The sequence below is a fragment of the Dendropsophus ebraccatus genome, unplaced genomic scaffold (genome assembly GCF_027789765.1).
Source record: "Dendropsophus ebraccatus isolate aDenEbr1 unplaced genomic scaffold, aDenEbr1.pat pat_scaffold_1107_ctg1, whole genome shotgun sequence".
Classification (NCBI taxonomy): domain Eukaryota; kingdom Metazoa; phylum Chordata; class Amphibia; order Anura; family Hylidae; genus Dendropsophus; species Dendropsophus ebraccatus.
Window position 1 is genome coordinate 30,617 of NW_027208524.1, and position 20,749 is coordinate 51,365.

The 20,749-nt window shown below is 42.3% G+C and overlaps 1 protein-coding gene across 1 annotated transcript in view; it reads left to right on the forward strand.

The window, feature by feature from the left end:
• Nucleotides 1-20,146, forward strand: part of LOC138774788 (leucine--tRNA ligase, mitochondrial-like) — a gene marked incomplete at its 3' end in the record, with an annotated part of 38,470 nt that extends 18,324 nt beyond the window's left edge. Inside the window, exons 6-9 of the mRNA XM_069955700.1 lie at nt 8,615-8,797; nt 9,447-9,616; nt 12,458-12,535; nt 20,053-20,146. Coding sequence (XP_069811801.1) covers nt 8,615-8,797; nt 9,447-9,616; nt 12,458-12,535; nt 20,053-20,146 — 525 coding nt within the window. The remainder of the gene's footprint in view (nt 1-8,614; nt 8,798-9,446; nt 9,617-12,457; nt 12,536-20,052) is intronic.
• Nucleotides 20,147-20,749: the final 603 nt, after the last annotated feature.

Consider the following 20,749-nt stretch of genomic DNA (forward strand, 5'->3'; position numbering starts at 1 on the left):
GAAGTTCCACAGGCCCCTGTCTCCCTTTGAGGATCTATGTGTGAGGGTGCCTTTCCCTGGAACGCCAGTATCGTTGATATACGCTCTCTTACTCTCCTCCTCGAGCTCATAGCCCAAGGCTTTTAAGGGGGGGTTGGGAGCGGGAACTTGATGTGTGATTAGCCCAGTTGAACGGGGGAAAATTACCATTTTTGCCACAAGTCACGATCTCCGTCAGATATCAGGAAACTAACTATAAGATATTATCAGGGGTATAAAGGCAAACGTTTATGCACGCATTATACCCTACGGTTCCTGATAGCTATTGGATTGTGAATCGGCAAAGGGATTATGCTTCAAATACTGGGGGAGTGAAAAAGGCTCCAGCCTTTTAAACACAAGGGAAACTTGATTAGAGGATTACCATACTGGCCAGTTGCCTTTCCGATCCTTGGTCCCTACTGCTATAAGGCTAGTGGGACCCTGAAGGGATAAAAGAAATCGCTGATCAGGTTTCTTTTGACAGCGGCGCACGCGGTCATACACAGACACTGGAGGGACACTGCAGTGCACCTACGGTGCTGGAATGGCTGAAGGATCGGTGATGTGATGATATTCGGATGGAGGAAAACTGAGAAGCGAGCGCTACCAGTTCGCGAATACACAGTTTGTGGATACCTGGTCGATATTTGTGAATCTCTGATACTGTAGATATGCGGGGTCCTCCCGTCCGTGATTGAGTTTCTTGGGATCTTGGGGTTCTCTATGGGGGCTTGACGGACACATGGCAATCTCCCTCTTTCTTCTCTCTGTTTATTTGTTCTTCTCCTTTGCTGTTTGCAGCTTTTCCTCTGTTGCTCCTGATGTGCGATATAACACCTAGCAGGGTCTGATGGCAGCCTCGTTCGCTCGGCTCTCTGGACTCTACTGTAGCTTATTTTACTTTAGCACTTGGGTTAACTGCTAGATACGATAGTTGGCCCACCGCTGTACATTTGCGTTTGGTCTTGAATGTACTACCTGCGGTCACGTGCATTAGTCTATGTTGGATTTCCATGTGTGCACATTCTTTTTCTAAATAAAAACCGTGGATAAGAAAAAAGGCTTTGGTCATAAAAACTTGGTGATCAGCCTCCCTCGATGGGTGGGACTTCTTAATTACTGTGTGCAAAATAACAAACTTTTTTTCATTAATAAAAGAATCCCCTATCCTAATAAAAGTAAAATCACTCCCTTTCACGTTTTATAGCTAAAAAATAAATGAAATAAACATATTTGGTATTGCCGCATGCGTAATTGCCGAAGTATTAAATTATCACATTCCTTCTCTTGCATGCTAAATGGCGTAATCACAAAAACCCCCAGGTGCAAAAGTTGATTTTTTTGCCACATCAAATCCAGAAAAATTGCAATAAAGAAAGCAGCTACAGATCATCGCTGCTAAAACATTACACCTCACTTAGCCCTATAGACCAATAAATAAAAGAGTTATAAGGATGGTTAGTGGTGGAGGAGCATTTAGGAAAGGACATTATTTAGTTTTTGAGATGTTTTGATTTTAAGAGCCATCAAATAAAATAAAAGTTGGACAAGTTGCCTCTTGTTGTAATTGTCACGCACTTTAGGAACATAAGTAACATGTCAGTTTACCATAGGATGAATGGTTGTAACAAAATCCCCCCAAATATAAAAAAAAAAAAAAAAAGTTTTATTGTACATTTCATGCGCAAATAATTTTTTCCCGATTTCGCAGCATATTTATGGAAAAATTAAGTTGCCATTGCAAAGTAAAATTAGTGGCACAAAAAAAATATGGGGCCGTAGGTGAAAAAAAGGAAAGTGCTCTGACCTTTTAAACATAAGGAGGAAAAAAACTTTTAAGAGCCCCGGTCATGAAGGGGTTAAAAGACACAAACCGGTAAGGTTTTACTCTAATATAACTAATCACCATCCTGCACGTGGGGGAGTGAGTAATCCTGTGGGGATAAGTGCTATACATCTGTACTGAATGCTTATTTGATGGACTATTTTGATGGCGAACCTAGTGGACATATGTTTCAATTTGTTTAACCTGTCGATTGAAAATAATTTGTGTCTGCAATTATACATGCTAGATACCCACCAGGTATCAGCATCAACTGAGTGAATAGGTATGCAGATAACTCAGGTGCTATATCAGTATTTGCACTGTCAGCACTTGTAATCAGCCGTTTGTCAGCTGTATATATTTGTATATAGTATCATCAGACATCATTGGTGCATGATACTTAGGTCTAATATGTTTGCCGCCACAAGCCTGGGTGTGGGACTGTCGCTCCAGGTGTTTATCGGAGCCGGGTCGGGCTGTGTACCCTATATGCATGCACCGTATGCACATCAGGACAATCCCCCACTCAAGTATCACACATCTTTTATCTTTATCGAATACAACCATTTCTACTTACAATTTAATATTAACCATTGTGTTATGGGAAAGTACTCTGATGATCCCGGCAAGATCCTGGGTGAAACGGCAGCGATAATACAGAGACAGTAAGTTGTAAGTCTAATTGCCTTAGCCTGGGTCTATGTACAGTTATCTGGGTAGACTAACACGCTCGTGAACCAGGTCTACTGAAAGGCTAAACCTTGGATTGTTGTTGTAGTGCCTACTTTTTGTGTGTAGAACACAATGTTTATTCGTGATTTTAATGTATATCCAATAAAGTTAATTTTATACGTGGATTCTGGGAATACATTTATATTTGTCACGTAATTTAGACCCCCTTTTTTTGCACACAATATTGGGGGTGCAACGTGATTATCTAACGGATAGTACTAGCGGCTTGTGGTGTAATTGGTGGATACAGAGTGGCTTTAAAGGGGTATTTCCCCCCAAGAGCAAAAAAATGAAATGCCTCCCAAACCTAGCTGGCTTACTCGCCAAGTCCCCCTGAGGTATTATTGACCGTCTCCTGTTTTTCTAGTTGCTGTCGTTTCCTGGTTAAAAGTTTTTCTGAGAGCCATCTAGTAACCAAGATAGGGAAAAACTACATTTCCATCATGCATTGCTTCTGATGATGGGTCTCCTGAGGAAGCCCCCCCCTTGTTAACTGAATGAACCTCTCCAAGAGGACCTCCCCCGGTTTTGCCTCGACTCAGATCCGCCAATAACACACAGTGATCATAGGGGGGGTCACTGCTGCAAAGGGATCTTCCCAAAAAAAATTTTCTCTGCAGCAGGCTGTGAAGGCTTATTGTGAGTGACGGCGCAGCTACTTCAGCTCAGGGCCGGATCCCCGGGCTGGAGATAGCAGGCGAAGGATGGGCTGATCTCTGGGGTTGTGAGTAACGGACGGATGATACTCATGGTAATGAACTTTGTCCCCCTGTGAGACCCAAGTACGGCGGAGAAGGAGCTTGCCGAGTCAATGCATACAGAAGCGTCTCTCCACCAGATCATCGGTTGCGGCTTTCAGCAGTGACCCGGCAAGCTTCTGGCCCCGTCACCACAGCCCCCCCTGAAACCGGCACTCACCCGCGGCCGCAGCCCCCCCTTGACTCACTGACTGGCCGTGGCTAACACCCCCTATGGGACCATGTGGGTGTATATTAGCCAGTGGAATGACAGACTGCGCTGCATCCACCCCGCACCGGAATCACCCGCTTACTCAGCCACGCGATTCAGGTGATCCGCCGCAGTCACTCACAGCGCCCACGGAGGCGGGCGCCGTCGGTACAGCCTGCTGCAGGAGACGTTAATAAACTTTGTCCTCCAGTGAGAGCGAGTACCAGAGACGGTGCTGCCGGGTACTGCTGAAAGCCGCACCGCTGATCTATGTGAGAGACGTTTCTGTATGCAGTGACTCGCAATCTCCGTATCTCCCGCCGGTACTCGCTCTAACAGGAGGGACAAAGTTCATTACGTCTCTGCAGCAGGCTCCTGTGAGGGACGGCGCAAGCTCCGTGAGGGCTGTGAGTGACGGCGCCGGATCCTGAACGGCGTGGCTGAAGAGCGGGTGAGTTCCGGGGCGGGGGTTGGATGCAGTGCAGTTTCTGTCATCCACGGGCAATATTACACACACTGCCCGGGGGGGTGCAGGGGGGTTGCTAGCCACGGGCCAGTCAGTGAATCAAGGGGGGGAGGCTGCGGGGCCTGCGGGTGAGTGCCGGGTTCAGGAGGCCAATGGTGATGCCACCGCAGTCCAGCAGGTGAACAGCAGCACAGATGTAACTGTCCAACTATCCTCCTTCACTTCAGTGAGACGGGTTAGAAGCGCTAACCGGCCCATTGAAGAGAAGGGAGGGACACGTGATGCCGACTTCCGAGGGTGGGGGTCAGGAGCACGGGAGCCTGTCGGGTTGGATGCGAGTGATGAGTCTATGCATTCGGTGGCGGATAAGTCTCTAGATAACAGCAAAACTGTGCAAAATCCCATAATAACTTTATATGGAAGAGGAAAGCTACGACCTTTCGGGCAACGTAATAACCAAAAATAATTTGGGGGGAATAACCCCTTTAATGGCTGGGTTTTAGTTATTTGACGGCACACCAAATTTACACTGTTATACAAGCTGTACTCTGGGACTATTTCACATTGTATCCCAACTCATATCTTCACTGATGTCCCATGAAAAGAGATAAGAAAAATATTACAAAAATGTGAGATACGTGCAAAACCTAATGCAAAGCCTAAAATCATCTGCAGCAGGAGCATAAAAGCCATAATGAAAGTGTAGTAAGCAATCAAACTGAGTAACAAAGCCTGGGCTGACAGTCTCATTAGGGCAAGTATACAGGGCTGATTGAAGGCCAATAATAAATGTAAACGGATCTCCGATCATGCTAGATCGGCGCTCGTTTACTGGGTCCTATTACATGGCACGATTTAGTTTAACAAGAGCTGCAGGAAATCGTTATCGAATGTCCTCTGCAGTATCTTGCTTTTACTTTATATATTACCTGTCCAGCGCAGGGCTCATCTTTGGGTCTTCTCCCCGGGTCCCGCGTGCTTCAACTTCAGAGCGGCTGTCTGAGCTGACAGGCTGCTCAGCCAAACACTGGCCGCGGCGGTCCTGGCCAGTGATGGGCTGAGTGGCACTGTCAGCTCAGACAGGACGCTCTGAAACTGGGAGTGCGGCACCCGGGGAGTAGAAGACCGCAAGAGGAGCCCTGCAGCCTGAATAGGTAATGTAAAATTGGCAGTCGCCGACGCGCACCGCTATTACACATAGCGAGCTCGGTTGGTGCCCAACAATTATAGGTTCAAACCCAAATCAACGATCAGCTGATGATCGTTGTCATCGGCTGATCGTGCATTCATTACCTGGAGCAATAATCGTCTAAATCGTAATTTGGCGGATTATCGTTCCGTCTAATAGTACCCTTACAGAGAAGTGTCTCTCTCTAGGGGGGTGTCCAGACACTACACCTTATATCCGCCTCATCCCCCTTTCCATAGAGTTTTTTTTCATTGTAACTTCGTCCCTGGGGCTCGCAGGGGGAATTGATCTGATTTTTGAGAGTGAAAGACAGTTTAGCATGGAAGGTGGAAGAGGGAAGAAGCTTGATAATAGAAGAAGGAAGCATTTTGGAAGACTGGCTCATCCAGTACTTTCTTACTATGTACAATGGTTAGACCATGAGCAAATAAAGCACTTGTGCCTCTTGTGTCACCCCCCAGTCGTAGTCTGTAAGCTCTAGCGAGCAGGTCTCATATCACCTTTGTATTTGAATTTTTCTAATTTATCAATTTTGTAATATCTAAATGTAACTTCTGTGCTGTATGTATTCAAAAAAACACAGCGGAGTCTGTTGGTGCTGTACAAAAACATAATAATATTATCATTATTATTATATATTAAGAGTTTCTTACATTCACTTGTACTATTGATCTGTGCAGAGTATGTTAAATGATTTCCAAGCTCAATCTGATGCAGTGTGGCAGTCTTGGTCTGATATATTTGACCTCATCACCCTGACTGGACGTTAGAATACTGTTTATCCTACGTTTCTAGTGTAAGTGGCATTTAGCCCTGTTTTTGAAGGTAGACTCAGTTACTTATCGTGCACAGTCTCCTGTGTTGCTTTTCAAATTTAGTGCTAACTCATATACAGACTTTTTGTTTATTTTGCAAACTATGACATTTGTCTATTTGATAAGTCACAGAAGTCCACTTATGTAACTATCAAGGGATCCCTACCCCACTATTTTAGTATGACCCAGTAGTCAAATATATTTTATAAAAAATGAATGTCTGTCTGTCCATCTGTCCTCTATATACTTTTGAATGCCTGAACTCTTTGACCCCAAATCTGGCAGGCAGATACATTGGGTGCCAGGAAAGGTTAGAGCAAAGGTCCTGTCCTTGTACAGGAGAGGAGGGGGATGGGGAGGACCACCCCATAGAAATAATGGGAGAATCTCCACACTGCACACACAGGTGACGTCATTAAAGGGGTGATCCAGCGCTACAAAAACATGGCCACTTTCTCCCTACTGTTGTCTCCAGTTTGGGCGGAGTTTTGAAACTCAGTTCCATTGAAGTAAATGGAGCTTAATTGCAAACCGCACCTGAACTGGAGACAACAGTAGAGGGAAAAGTGGCCATGTTTTGTAGTGCTGGATAACCCCTTTAAAGCTGCATGTCTTCCCAGCAATGCACAGGTGAGGTAGCTAGCCTCAGCCAGACATCAATGTTCAGATTTAAAGAATTGCAATCATAAATATGGCAGCCTGCTGGTGGCTCACAAGGAGAGAGTTGGAGAAAAACAGACCCAATCAAATAAATGGTGGTGTGTTCTGGAGATTTTTCACAAAGATGATGTCAGTGTCTGGCCACACCCTGTTCCTATCACACACACAATATTGGTAATTGGGAAGATACACTGAAGCCTAAGCAACCAATATGATTACTACTTTCATTTTTAAAGGAAGACAGAATCAGATTTTTGCTAGGGGCAGCTGCCTTAAAACAGACGCACAGAAATAAATGGTAGAGGGTTTTAGAGATCAGATTTTACCTCCCCAAAATGTCAGTCTTTACCACGCACACAATAATATTAGTTTGGAAGGGACAAATCTACACTTTATACCTAGGCAGTGTTGAGTACATTTTCCAGTAGAACATAAATCACTATTTACTTAGGACCACAGTAGCACATGAAGAAAGTAAAATACAACTTTTTATAGATAAATATAAAAGCTCACGGTCTACAGATAACATATAACAAGGCACATATATCAAAACAACATGCCCAAATTAGTGCACATATAAAAATATCTTCAGCAGCACATGGAAGGGTAGTAGTTGTGTCCTGCTCATGGTGACTGATGTATCTCACCCTGCCTTTTACAAACAAAGAACAATTGAAGTTATAGGTGCAGTTAGTGCAACACACCATACGACAATATTAAAGCAATAATTGAACATATAATGCATTTTCTCAAAAACGGGTTCATCAGGGAACAATTTTGCAACATGTGTAAGAGATGATGTGATTTGCGACCATTTGAGCTTCTTAAGATAGTATATACATAGAATATGCCTCTATTAGATTAGGACCTACTGGGTATCAGACAGATGCATGGCTATATTTATATATTCGCACTTAAAGTGTCACTGTTGTTATAACTTTCAAAATCTGAATCAGGTATGTTTTTCATTATCATCGGAAACATGACCCTTCCTATGTTTAGACTCTTTCAAAAAAAAAAAGAAACTACATACAGGAAGTCATGGTCATCTGCTCACAGGAAAGGTATCAATTATTTGATGGATAGATGCATTGAACTTTGACACACTGTACGGGCCAGGACTTTTGCATGCGTTTAGTCTCTTTTTTTCAGCCAGCACAAGACTAAAAATACATATAATAAATGTAACTTTCAAACATGCTTTATTTCACATCTACAGTTGAATGTTGATTTAGATTTTGAAAGTTATAACAACAGTGACACTTTAACGGATTTCACATTATTGCTTCACTGCAGTACAATGGATGTGACATGTCTTTCAATATGTTCTATGGCCTATTTTTTTTTTTTTTTATATAATTTACTACAGAACCTTCAGTGGGGTTCAGCTAGGGCTTTCCTTACTGGCAGGGCATTGAATTAAACCTAAAAAAGAGGGGGACCCTCATTCATTAAAGGACACTATTTTTATATAAATTTTTTTGTATTAAAACACACCATTAATTTCAGCAATATAAGGCTGGGTTCACACTACGTATATTTCAGTCAGTATTGTGGTCCTTATATTGCAACCAAAACCAGGAGTGGATTAAAAACACAGAAAGGCTCTGTCCACACAATGTTGAAATTGAGTGGATAGCCGCCATATAACAGTAAATAACTGCCATTATTTCAATATAACAGCCGTTGTTTTAAAATAACAGCAAATATCTGCCATTAAATGGCGGCCATCCACTCAATTTCAACATTAGTGTGAACAGAGCCTTTCTGTGTTTTTAATCCACTCCTGGTTTGGTTGCAATATGAGGACTATATGTAGTGTGAACCCAGCCTAAAAGTAGTACGGCTGATCAAACCATAATAAAAGTGTCACACAAGTTTTTAGTGGCCGTTTAGAACAGCGTATTCTAACTTTACTGAAATTCCCTTTTATACATGTTTAACTTTGTTGTTTGAAGGCAGTGAACCGGTTCATGCAAAGACTGGAGAAAAGCTGCAAGTAACCTGGGAAAAAATGAGCAAATCCAAGCACAATGGAGTAGACCCAGAGGAAATGGTAGAGAAATATGGCATAGACACCACTCGTCTGTATCTGCTGTTTGCTGCCCCTCCAGAGCAAGACATATTATGGGATATGAAGAGTATGTAAGCTTCTGTTTCTATATTTATATTCTACATGTTCGTCTAGGGTTGCTGCACGTTAGTCTCCCTATCCTCCATTACTTCACCTATAGTCACCCCTGTTACTGTACCTGATAGTTGTACCTGTCCCCTGTGGCTGTATCTGATCTTTGCTCATGTTAGTGTACCTAACTGTTGCTACTGTTAGTGTACCTGATTGTCTACTGTTATTGCATATAACCTTGTTGCAAAACTTGTAATCACTATAACATCCTAAAAAGTAAAAGGACTTTTTCAATAGACATATTGTAAATATGAATTATCTAATTTGTGTTTTGTGACTACCTGTTACATGCAGAGAATTTCAAACCTAGAAAAATGCAAATGTTTTAATGAATTCAATGAATTATATTTGGAGTTTTTCAGAAAGAAAGGCTTAATGTTTCAACCAAAATATACTACTAGCATTTAGTACATTTTGTCACAAGAAATCAATTTCCGAATAACTTAAATTAAATTTTGAAGTTATTAGCACATAAATAAGACTGTTCAGATTTTATAATAAATTTGGCCTATCCTGAGACCCCCCCTGTGAGACAGAGGAGATTTGCAGCAAAGAGCAGCTCTTGGGAACCTAGCATATTATTCTACTTTTGTGTTGTTTCACAGCTGATGCAATACCTGGTGTTCAAAGGTGGCAGTCTCGTGTGTGGGCACTAACAAGCAAGTTTATTGAAGCCCGAAATGCGTCAGTAACACCAAATCCTCAAGTGCTGAGCAAGAATGAAATAGCAGAAACCAAAAAAATCTGGCAACATCGGAATCTTACTGTGTCTGAGGTAATTAATTTATTATTGTTTAGGCTCTCACATTAGTTCTTTGTAGTCTCTCATGAACTTTTTTTATGGTGCTCTGGTTACATTTTTGGTTGTTACTGCACCATGAACCCCCAGTTGCTAAATCTGGCACTATACCTGCTTAGGTGTTATTTTGTGGTGTTTGTATGAGATGTCTAGTGAAGTTAAACATATAGGTGTACCCCTGTTATTTCCTATTTCTGGTAGGTGTACTTTTGTCTTGGAGACCAGAATCACCGAAAATAAACAATAACACTGTCAATCTGCAACAAATCCACAGAATCTCAAAAAATATCAGAACATATAGATCATAACTTGTAACCTTTTTTCAGTGATAGAACATTATCATGGAAACTTCATATGGATTCAGTTCAACACTTATACCAATATCTAAATCATAACTGACTGACTTAAAGGGGTCATGCCATGGTTAAATGTTGTTCACCCTGTGAACCCAGCCAACGTTTAATAAGTCTTCAATTGAATTTCTATAAAATAAAAGTTCCAATGTTTAGCTATTGTTCCAGTAGCAAGGGTCAAGAGACTGGACATGTGAGACCATCACCTGCAGCACTTTAAATAAATATTTGTAAGGGAATCAAAAGAACACCATAGGTGGACTAAAAAGTATTCACTAGCAATATGTACACACAGGAACATTCTAAGCACAACATAATAGATTGATCAGTTTGCTCATGGACTGGGCTTTCCAAGATTAAATAGTATACCCTATCCACAGGGTCTCCTCCAGTTACGTGAACAGAGTTAGGGTACCTTCACACACAACGGTTCCGCAGCGGATTTTACGATGTGAATTATCTGTGAAATCCTCTGCGGATCCCTTGTCATTAATTTTGAATGAGAAGACATACTTGAGATTGACATCCCGATGCGAGTATGTAAATGTTGCCCGTTAACCCCTCGCCGGCTGGAGCATACATTACTTACTCCATTCTCTGGCTTGCTTCAGGGGGCTCCCAATGTCTGCACTTTCCGCTCAGCCAATCAGTAGCTGCGGCGGGGCAGCGCACTGATTGGCTAAGCGGGAAGTCCAGCCAGGAACCCCCGAAGCATGGAGCAGGTACAGTATGCTCTGGCCAGCTCCGGGAGTTATTGGGCGGCATTTAGATACTCGCAGCGGGGGATGTCAATTCAAAATATCTCATTTAAAATCAATGACAAAAGATCCGCAGTGGATTTTGCAGCGTAAAATCTGCTGCGGATTTGTTGTGTGTGAAGCTACCCATTAAGACAAACTATCAGCATCTAACCTGATATTTCCCGATAGGGCATCGGGTGCTAAGAATGAAGATGACTTTCTTACCTTATATCCGCTGCTCTGTTTCTATGACATTAGGAGTTAAAAGTCTGTCATGATATATAAAAAGGAAAAAAAAAGTGCAAATATATAATTCATGCCGTCCTTCTGTATATTGTCAGTTTTGAATTAAATATTGCAGATCCTTCTGGCCATTTAGTGCCCTATTACACTGCTGATGAGTCTGCATTTTAGTCTGGGTGTCCTTTTTTAATAAACGACATTTTCCCTAGGCCAGAAGATCAGATAGTATACTCAGCTGCAGCAGTGTACAGGGATGTGTACACGGGCTTTTTCTAGAGACAGAGCCTTGACTGCAGTTTCCAGTAAGTAAAACATCTAGTGGCTGAATTTACAGCATTGTATTTCATATAGAAAACAGGCTAATATGTGCACTGAGTGCGGTGGGCCCTCAGTGCCTCATTAGCATAGGGATTAAACTACGGACGGCATGAAAATGGCACCAAGGATGAAGGTAAGAAAATTCTGTTCAACCTCCATAAGACTTCTGAACTCTACTATGTTTAGAAGTCTCATATACAATGAATGGGAAATAGGGGCATTGTCCATGCGCTGTCACGTTTGACACAGCATTCACAGTGGGCAGAAATTACCAACATTTTAATGATTGTTGGGGGTCTGACTTCGACTGATCAGCTAGTTATATCCTGGTGTATTATACTACACTTCCCTTACAGTGGCTGCTGTATAGGAAATGAATGATCAGCCATAGCTTCAGGTGACCAACAGGTAGTTTTAGTCCAAAAGGGTTAGTCTTAAAGGACACCGATCACCAAAAAAAGGTTATCACACTCTTACTCCATCCTATTACACCCCGTAAAAACTTTCCAAACGTATATCTATAGTGTGCCTGCCTGCCAGGTATACCCTGAAAACATACTTTTATCAATTCCTTCGCTGTATGCCAATAGACGTCATCTGGGAATTTCTGCGGGTTTTAATTAGTCCCGAGCTGGGTTTTGCTGTAATCACGCCTCTACGGACATATTTCACAGCTATTTAACAGTCAGTTGCCTAGCAGCCGATGTCTTTGTTTTGGGGACCCTTTGAGTACAGCGGGGATACACGAAAGATGCTGGCTGCTAGTGACTAGTTGAACCTATAGAAGTTATATGTGTGTGTTATCTATCTATCTCCTATCTATCTATCTATCTATCTATCTATCTATCTATATATATATATCCTATCTATCTATCTATCTATCTATCTTGCCCTGTAAGGCTGCTATTTTGTAAGCCAGAGTGAGGACCCTGCCAAATCATAGGGGGGAACCTATTGCAAAAGTGTTACTACCTCTTGTACATGGGTGCATTTATGTGGCGATTGTCTTTTGAATATTTTTGAGAGGAGATCAGAATGCCTGCAGGAATCCCACGCAAACATAATGATGAAATTATTCACCTCTGTGCAAGAATTAGCCATTCACTGTTAACTTTCACAAATATGAGTTATTCTAAAAAGGCATTTTTGTTTGCGTTGCCTAGGTAACCAGATACTTCACTGAGGATTTCGTTTTCAATGCAGCTATTTCTCAGCTAATGGGTCTAAGCAACCTACTCTTGGTAAGTGCATCTGCTGCCTCCGTTCCTTCTCCTGTGTAAATGTGCGATGTGACCTGTGATCAGTAATAACATGATGAGGTGGCTTCCTCTTCTGTTGCCCAGGCTTAAACAAGACGCATACATTGTTTTGCTTCTGCTTTAGGCTAAAGCAAAGAGCTGGTGGACTTGTACATTGTTCTGCAGTTACATTCTATTACCATCTGCAGATGTTTTCTTTCTCTCTTTCTCAAAGATTTTTTTATATTAAAGCAGAAAAAGAGAGGCTTTTGTCTAGTACCATTAACCCTCATGAATTGCAGTCAAGAGCACATTTCAGTTTAAACAATAGAGAGAAAATAAAAGTTAGATGGGAATAAATAAGTGATTTACAGTCCATGATTCAACAATAGATAGGTCAAGAAACCTCCTTTGCGGGCACCACCAATGTAATCCTAGCTGAGTGCCAGCCACTAAACTCCAAAAGCATGATACAAAGAACACAGAAATGAGTATAGAAGAACAGGCTGCACCTCAATATGTAATATGCAAAAATATGGATAAGTTTATTTTACACAACCAAAAAATACAAACATTTAAAAACACCTAAAACCAGAAACTAAATCAAGCACAGAGCTAAATGAGGCTCAATGTGCAACCTCACACACCCCCAGAGCAAAAAAAGGGGATAACATAACCCAGAGCTGTCTTATAAATGAGGTTAGTAACCCACAAACAAATAGCACAAAAGATATATGTGTATAAATAAACCAGTGATATTATTGCAATCAATATGCTACTAGAGATCAATAAATTGAATAAGAGGATGAATGCAGGCAATAAGCCAATCACACCGGAAAATCAATAAACAAAAAACATAGGTATGAACAGATTTGGTATCTCAGAACAGCTCAGGAGGGGGCAGGAGCAGAGTCCCCACGCGGTCCGTCCTAAGACTTCATCAGGGGTTAAAGGCCACCAGTACGTATGCACTTTTTATAGACCTTACACAGGTTGTGTAATTAGTGTCCGGTCGTCACCAAACACCAAAATGGACTAAGGAGCAGGAGAACATGATTGTGTCTCCCAATGGTCTCGCCTCACCCTCTCACCTCCGTTTCCCGGACGCCAGCTCTATGCCAGATGTTGCTGCGGTTGTTCCGGGTCCGCCGCGCGGACAACGCGGATTGCCGGAACTGACATATAGGCCCCATGTTTATCAGACTGTCACATGATCGGGAGTGACGTATAAATCACATTGTACACCGAAACATCACATGGACAATCCTATGTGCATCCTATGTGCATGACACTTGGGTCACGTGACCCATGGGTCATGACACATGGGTCACATGACCGCATGCGCCCCAATGTTGGACACATTCTGTCCAGACCAACACGTGGTGATTGCTGAAGGCGGTTGGGGCGGCTGTGCACACAAGCCACACACCTACACGTCACCACCATGATATCAAGCCAGTAACCCGGCACACATTACAATTTTGGTGACGGCACTTAGAAGAATGTTCAATGCTTAACCAATGCCTTGCGCATGCGCTTAAAATAGTATTAGTCTTACCGGTAAGAAGTTTTCTCCGAAACCTTCACGACAGCACCACAGGAGTTAACTCATGCCCTAGGGACAGGAAAAGCACAAACACGAGAGGTTAAAAGCCCCTCCCCTTCCTGCTAGCACCAGTGCATTATAACAGTTTCTGAGCACCACGTGAGTATTATATTCAACAATACAATATAGGGAGGGATGTTGGTGCCGTCGTGAAGGTTTCGGAGAAAACGTCTTACGGTAAGACTAATACTATTTTCTCTCCTCACCTTCACGACGGCACCACAGGAGAAATACCAACAATTTCCCCTAGGGCGGGGCCACAGCCTGAAGACCTTTCTTACCAAACCAGGTCTTCACTGAGCTGAAACTGCCAACCACGATGCATGGCAATAGTAGTAGACCAGGTGATAGCTCTGCAATCTGATCTAAAGATGTGTAAGCCTTCCCACCCAAGAAGTGAACGCAGCCCTGAATGAAAGGGCCTTGATCAATAAAGGTAAAGGTAAGTCCTATACCTATGCTTCCATACAGCATTCCGGATTCCACCAGCTAGAAACTGCTGGAAATCTCTTCAGTATATTCTTCCTCTGGAATTGAATGAAGATCAATCCAGGTGTTACAGGATTCCAGGAACTATATTACAGTTTCCCTACAGTCCAGGAATAAAACTTCCATCCTTAATCATCTTTGGAGTTGATACAGAATGATCATAAGACCAAGAAAGATGTCACTACCACGGAAACAAATTGGGATCGGTGTGAGACTATTCTGTCCCTCTGGAAAAGACAGTAAGAGTCAGGGATAATCAGTGTGCGGGTCTCCGATTCGTCTTATCTAAGATTATGGTCACAGGATGGCTGTCTTGTAGAACAGGAACTTGAGACTGTACTCCAAATAGGTTTTGAAGGAAGAGTATTTAGGTCTTCAAGTACAATGTTAAAATCCCAAGGGAAATGTCGATTAAAGTTAGGATTCCTGTTTAAAAGCGTTCCTCATAAGTTCTAAACACATCTATGATTCATGATAAATATAATGATAAATAGCAGATATATGGATACAATGATTAATTGCAAATGATATATGATAAATGATAAATAGCAGATGATGTATCATATAATGATAGCAGATATATGATAAAATGATAAATAACAGATGATATATGATATAATGAGTAATAGCAGATGATATATGATAAATAGCAGATGATATATCATATAACAATAAATAGCGGATAAGGTTGCAACATGCACCTTAAGAGTGGCCGACTTGAGACCTTCTGATATATCCTAGAAGAGAATGGCCTCATTTTCCTAGACTGTAGGAATCACAGCCTCAGAGAGGCCTCTGCTCCTAAACATAGACTTAGGATTCAGGTCGACATCTTGAGTCTTGACAGATCCGGACGGAACTGGTCCCTGAAGAAGTAGAAGGCGAAGGCTCAAATCCAAAAGTTAAAGAGCCCAGAGGCTCCAGGACCCGTCTCGTACAAGGCCTGACTACACCTTCTGGTCGAAATGGTACCGGATAATGACAGTCATTTCCACTGTTAGGATTTCCTGTAGTGTCCCAGGAAAGAGCCAAAAGATAAAGGAATGTATACAAGACTGAAAATCAAGGCTGTTCAAGTACATCCACCGCCACTGGAACATCGATTGGAAAGAACTTCTATACCTCCTTGTTCTGATAAATCTGCGAACAAATCAGAGGCAGGCCCAATTGAGGGATAAAATCTGGACCTTCCTCCTTAAGACACCATTCACTCATGAAAATGGATTGACTGCTAAGATAAACCATGTGAATCGTAAGATATGCGGCTGTTGGGGATAAATATGTCGCTCCCCTAGGTGAAGATCCAATCTGAATGGATTGAAGTAGATTCTGCTCTGCACTAACCTGGTGTCTCAGATGTGCCACAGTGGTACTGTTGTCCAATAAAATGTGACTTGTTAGATTCCAAATATTATTCGCCTGCTGTAAGGCACCCGACTGCCTGCAGCTCTTTAAGGCCTGAAGACCTTGCTGCTGCTGTCCTTGGAGATAGCAGCAACTGGCCAACGTCTGTGACTAATCTTATCTTAGGAAGAGGGATACAAAGATAACCCCTTCTTCAAGCCATGTAGGCCAGCATATAGAGACCACCAGACCTGTGGGAAAAAAGGATACCTATGCCTGATTCAGAATGACAAGTCTATTGGTTTATTACAGTAAGAATCTAGAATAAGTCTGATTCTAAGGTGTCACTGGAGAATAAATAGTCATGGATTCCAAATGGACATAGTCTTAAAGTGTAACCAGGCCTCCTACATTGGGAACAGTCTAGTCTTCTCCACCAGAGATACCCAATCTGAGGGGAGAGAGGACATTATTACCTAGGAATCCGGAGGATCACCAAATATATTTTGGGTGTCTGGTTGAGATCCGATTACTGATTGTTTATCGGCCACCCCAGGAATAAAGATCACCACTGGCTGTCGTTATTTTCTGAACAGCTTTTATGTGGAATCTGTCAAAGAAAGAAACAGACAGGCGGAAATATTTATCCAAACCGATGAAGTAGGGAATCAACTTCCCCATAAACTAAAGAAGATGCAAAAGGGCTGATGAATCCCGAAGGAGAGAGCACTGCATTGATAATGCTGGACACAACTGCCCATGCAAACTACTACTAAAGACAAGAGTTGAAACATAGTAGAAGCATCTCTTTAAGTCGATTAACGCCCTCATAGCATCCTATAGATTAAGTTGAGTAGTAGACTACATGGATTCCATCTTGAATCCTCTGTATCAGATAAATTTTGATGGGTTCCAGGTTTATACTAAGCCTGTATGTTCCGTTCAGTTACTAAATAAGGAATAGCTGAAAAGTGCCCCTTCTCTAACTCTGGCACTAGGACAGAGGTCACAACACAGGGCTTTATCAGCTTCTAGACACTGTAGAAGAGTCCTGATTAAAGGAGCTGAGAAGGTAGGTGCATTAGGAAACATTTGGGGGGAGAAGATGACTATATTGAAGTCCTGGAGAATAACGTCCAGGATCCAGCTGACTTGGGTGACACACATCCAAGCCTCCTGAACTCCAGAATCTCCCCCCACCTCCAGGATAGTGACCTGGTGTAGTCCTGGGAGGCCTTGGGAGAGGTCCATAGACATCCCTCCTATAATGCTCCTGAATTCTATGGTGCTACATTGAACCCATACTTCTTAACTACTGAAGGTCTATTAGAACAGAAGAATTTCCAGATACTATCAAGGGCAGACTGAAGACCTTGCATAGAATGGGATTTCAGATTTTTTTTTTTTTTTGTGTGACTAATGACAGAAAAGATAGAACCTAATTCCTGGCAACCATATGGACCATCACTGCTGAGGAATCAGCCAAGAAGGCTAAGGAATCGCCACAAAAGAAAAGACACATCAATAATGTGTTCCCGAGGGAACCTATATATATTTATTTATTTTGATGGTCGTCTCTGATTGATTCCCATATGTACTGCACAAGAACACATGATTTTAACAGGTACCTCTGGTACACTGAAAGCTGCTAAAGCCATATGAAGGTATAGCAATAGGTGTTGCAGCTGCCATATCAAACTTCATTATCTGACGGAACAGATAGGAAGAAGATGAGGAGAGAAAAACAGCGCAGAGGATGACAGTTACATTAAGTTATGCAAGTGTTTAACAGGTGAAATGCAACATCTGATTGGCCAGATCTTCCATCCATTTAAACATTCTCTATAATGATGACATTAAAAACAGGATGTTTTATGTTGTTATTATAAAGGAGAGAGGCCCGCATAGTAACAGGTAAATCTCCTAAGAGGAGAAGCTCCTTCTCGCAAAATAAAGCTAGGAGCAAAACCTTATCCATACATACATAATATATAAGTTTATATATCACAGTCCTAAGCACCAAGGTCAATACAGCACACTGGTGCCCACACAGAGTAATTATATATCACACTGAAAGGTATAGGAAGAAGAGAGGGAGATAGAAAACTGGCACAGTCAGAACTATACAAACTGACCCAGCACTGTCCCCCAAGTGTAGCAGACTTTAGTTGGCACACTTACCCCCAGCAGCGGCAGAGGAGGCTAGTCTGCAGCAGGATTCCTCATAGGTGATGCAGTGGATGAGACCTCAGAAGACTGATGACACAAAACTCTGCAGATTTTCCAAACTTGCGGCCCCGTGTCCTCGGAAGACCAGGAGATTTTGTCTTTTCCGGCACATGGCGTCAGCGTGCTCCCCCCACTGAAGGCACTGCTGAAAGACTAGGCCTCAGGCCTGACCTCCACCGAACGCCCGTATATTGCGGCCGGAAGTAGGCCGCAAATGCCTACCACTAGCGCCTGCCACAGCACGACCAGTCCTGGGACGCGCGTATACAAAGGAGAGGTCCGGAGGTTGCAGCAACGGAAACTCTCTGCGCGCCCCCGCCACGTCAGGGATGGCGCGAGGAGAACCAGCGGGCCATCCCTTACCCCAGATCCGAAGATCAGCCAGCCGCCTCCATGGGAAGGAAGGAGGTTAAACCCCGATCGATCCCTGCTGGTAAGGGGAAATAATCTTCAAACAGGGGGATCTTCTCATCTTCACCATGGATCCCCCACCTCTCGTGCCTGCCCTACAGGGACAGGAAAAGCACTGGTGCTAGCAGGAAGGGGAGGGGCTTTTAACCTCTTGTGTTTGTGCTTTTCCTGTCCCTAGGGCATGAGTTAACTCCTGTGGTGCCGTCGTGAAGGTGAGGAGAGAAAATATATATATGAACATAATAGTAATAAAATATAATATATAATGTATGATATGATAATCATGCCGGCACCACAAAAGTAGTGATAGTCAAATATAAATATATATCTTATAATAAGAAGTGGCGACATGTGAACGCGCAACCCATACAAACACCCGTCCCCAAAGAATGCCCAACCAATAAGTTGCGCATGCGCTCGAACTTGTATATATATAAACACAAAATCGGCTCCGGCGCAGCAATGATGATACTAATAAAATATGATGATAATATTAGTGCAGCAGTAATTGCATATTCTTAGGATGAAAGATGGTAAAATATGAATATGTGGCCCATATAAACTCTCACCTTAAAAAAAGCATGAAAGTATGTGTATATACAAAAAAAATATATATATATGCATATACACATATGTATCTTCAGTGAAAAAAGAAATTTTTTGTGTTCCTTAATAATGGTTATGCTACTAAATGTAACACACCCCTGAACGTGAAATAGCAATATCACAAAATGATAATTTAGCTTTTTAGTTTTTGACCTTAAGGTCAATCCATGAGCTGCAATTCACATTCCAAAATGCTTACATTATGCTTTTATTCTCCTGTCATAAGTGTCAAAGAGGCTTTTCTTTGATTTATGATGCAATTTGTTTAAAATCTTTTAAAGCAATGGTGTCAGAAAGCTATACAGATTTGTAATTTATATAGAGATGAACAAAAAAAAGCTCTTCGTTTGATCAGCATTACGCTCATCAAGCCGCTGGCCTTTCAGCCATGTCAAGGAAAAGCTGGATCCAATCCTGGGAAACTTCTTTCAGTTTCCCAGGATTGGATCAAGCTTTTCCCCGCCACCTGTGGTGGAGCGGCAGATTAGTTATTTAGTTATTTACTTCTATTTAAAAAAACTCAAGTCTTCCAGTACTTATCAGCTGCTGCATGTCCTGCAGGAAGTGGTGTACTCTTTCCGGTTTGACACCATGCTCTCTGCTGCCACCTCTGTCCGTGACAGGAACTTTCCAGAGCAGGAGGGTTTTCTTTAAGGATTTGCTACTGCTCTGGACATGCCTTGCTGCTGAATAGTTCAATGGGCAGCTGTCAATACCTGTTTATAAATTATTAAGTGAATTTTCAATGCCTGCATGCTTTATTTATGCATTTTCATTGCTTAGAAAACCCTGGCAATGAGAAGCTTACATACTGGGGATTGTACTTTTATAACAGAGTGTCATAGAGTGCAAAAGCAAGTCTACAAATGTGTCTGAACTGAAGCAGTTCTGCCAGGAAGAATTGACAGAAATTCCTCAACAATGGACTGGTAAAACACTGATAACAAATAGGAGGAGGTAACATGGATGTTCCATAACTTTGTTCCTTCAATAAGTTCAGTAACAATTCTGAAACCCTGTTATAAGTTCACCTAGGCTATTTTTTACCCCAATATAACATCTTGATTGTGAACCATAAAATGTGAGAAGGAAGCAAGTACATTTTTACAAAGCAGGTAATACGAGTGGAAGTCCACAAGTAGCAAGGATTTGGGTGCATAGGCGCTGGTACAGCAAGCTCTAGTAGTACTGGTAAAGAGCACATGATATTAGTAGTAGTAGGTAGTTTAAAACCACGTTTAGGCTATGTTCACACTACGTAAAAGTAGTGTTAAATATTGCCTATTCCTCTATGGGATCCCGGCCGGAGCGTATACACATCGTATACTCTCCAGCCGGGATCCCGTGCGCCTCTGCAAAGAACTGACATGTCAGTTTTCTGCGGCCGCAATTCAGTGAATTGCGGCCGTAGAAACCCATGTCCGTTCACACAATGAAGTGAGCGCCTCCTGCGGTTGCTTCATTGTGTTCTATGGGGAGTTCTGATGCGGGTTCACGCTGATGCGTGCATCAAAACACTACGACCATAAAGG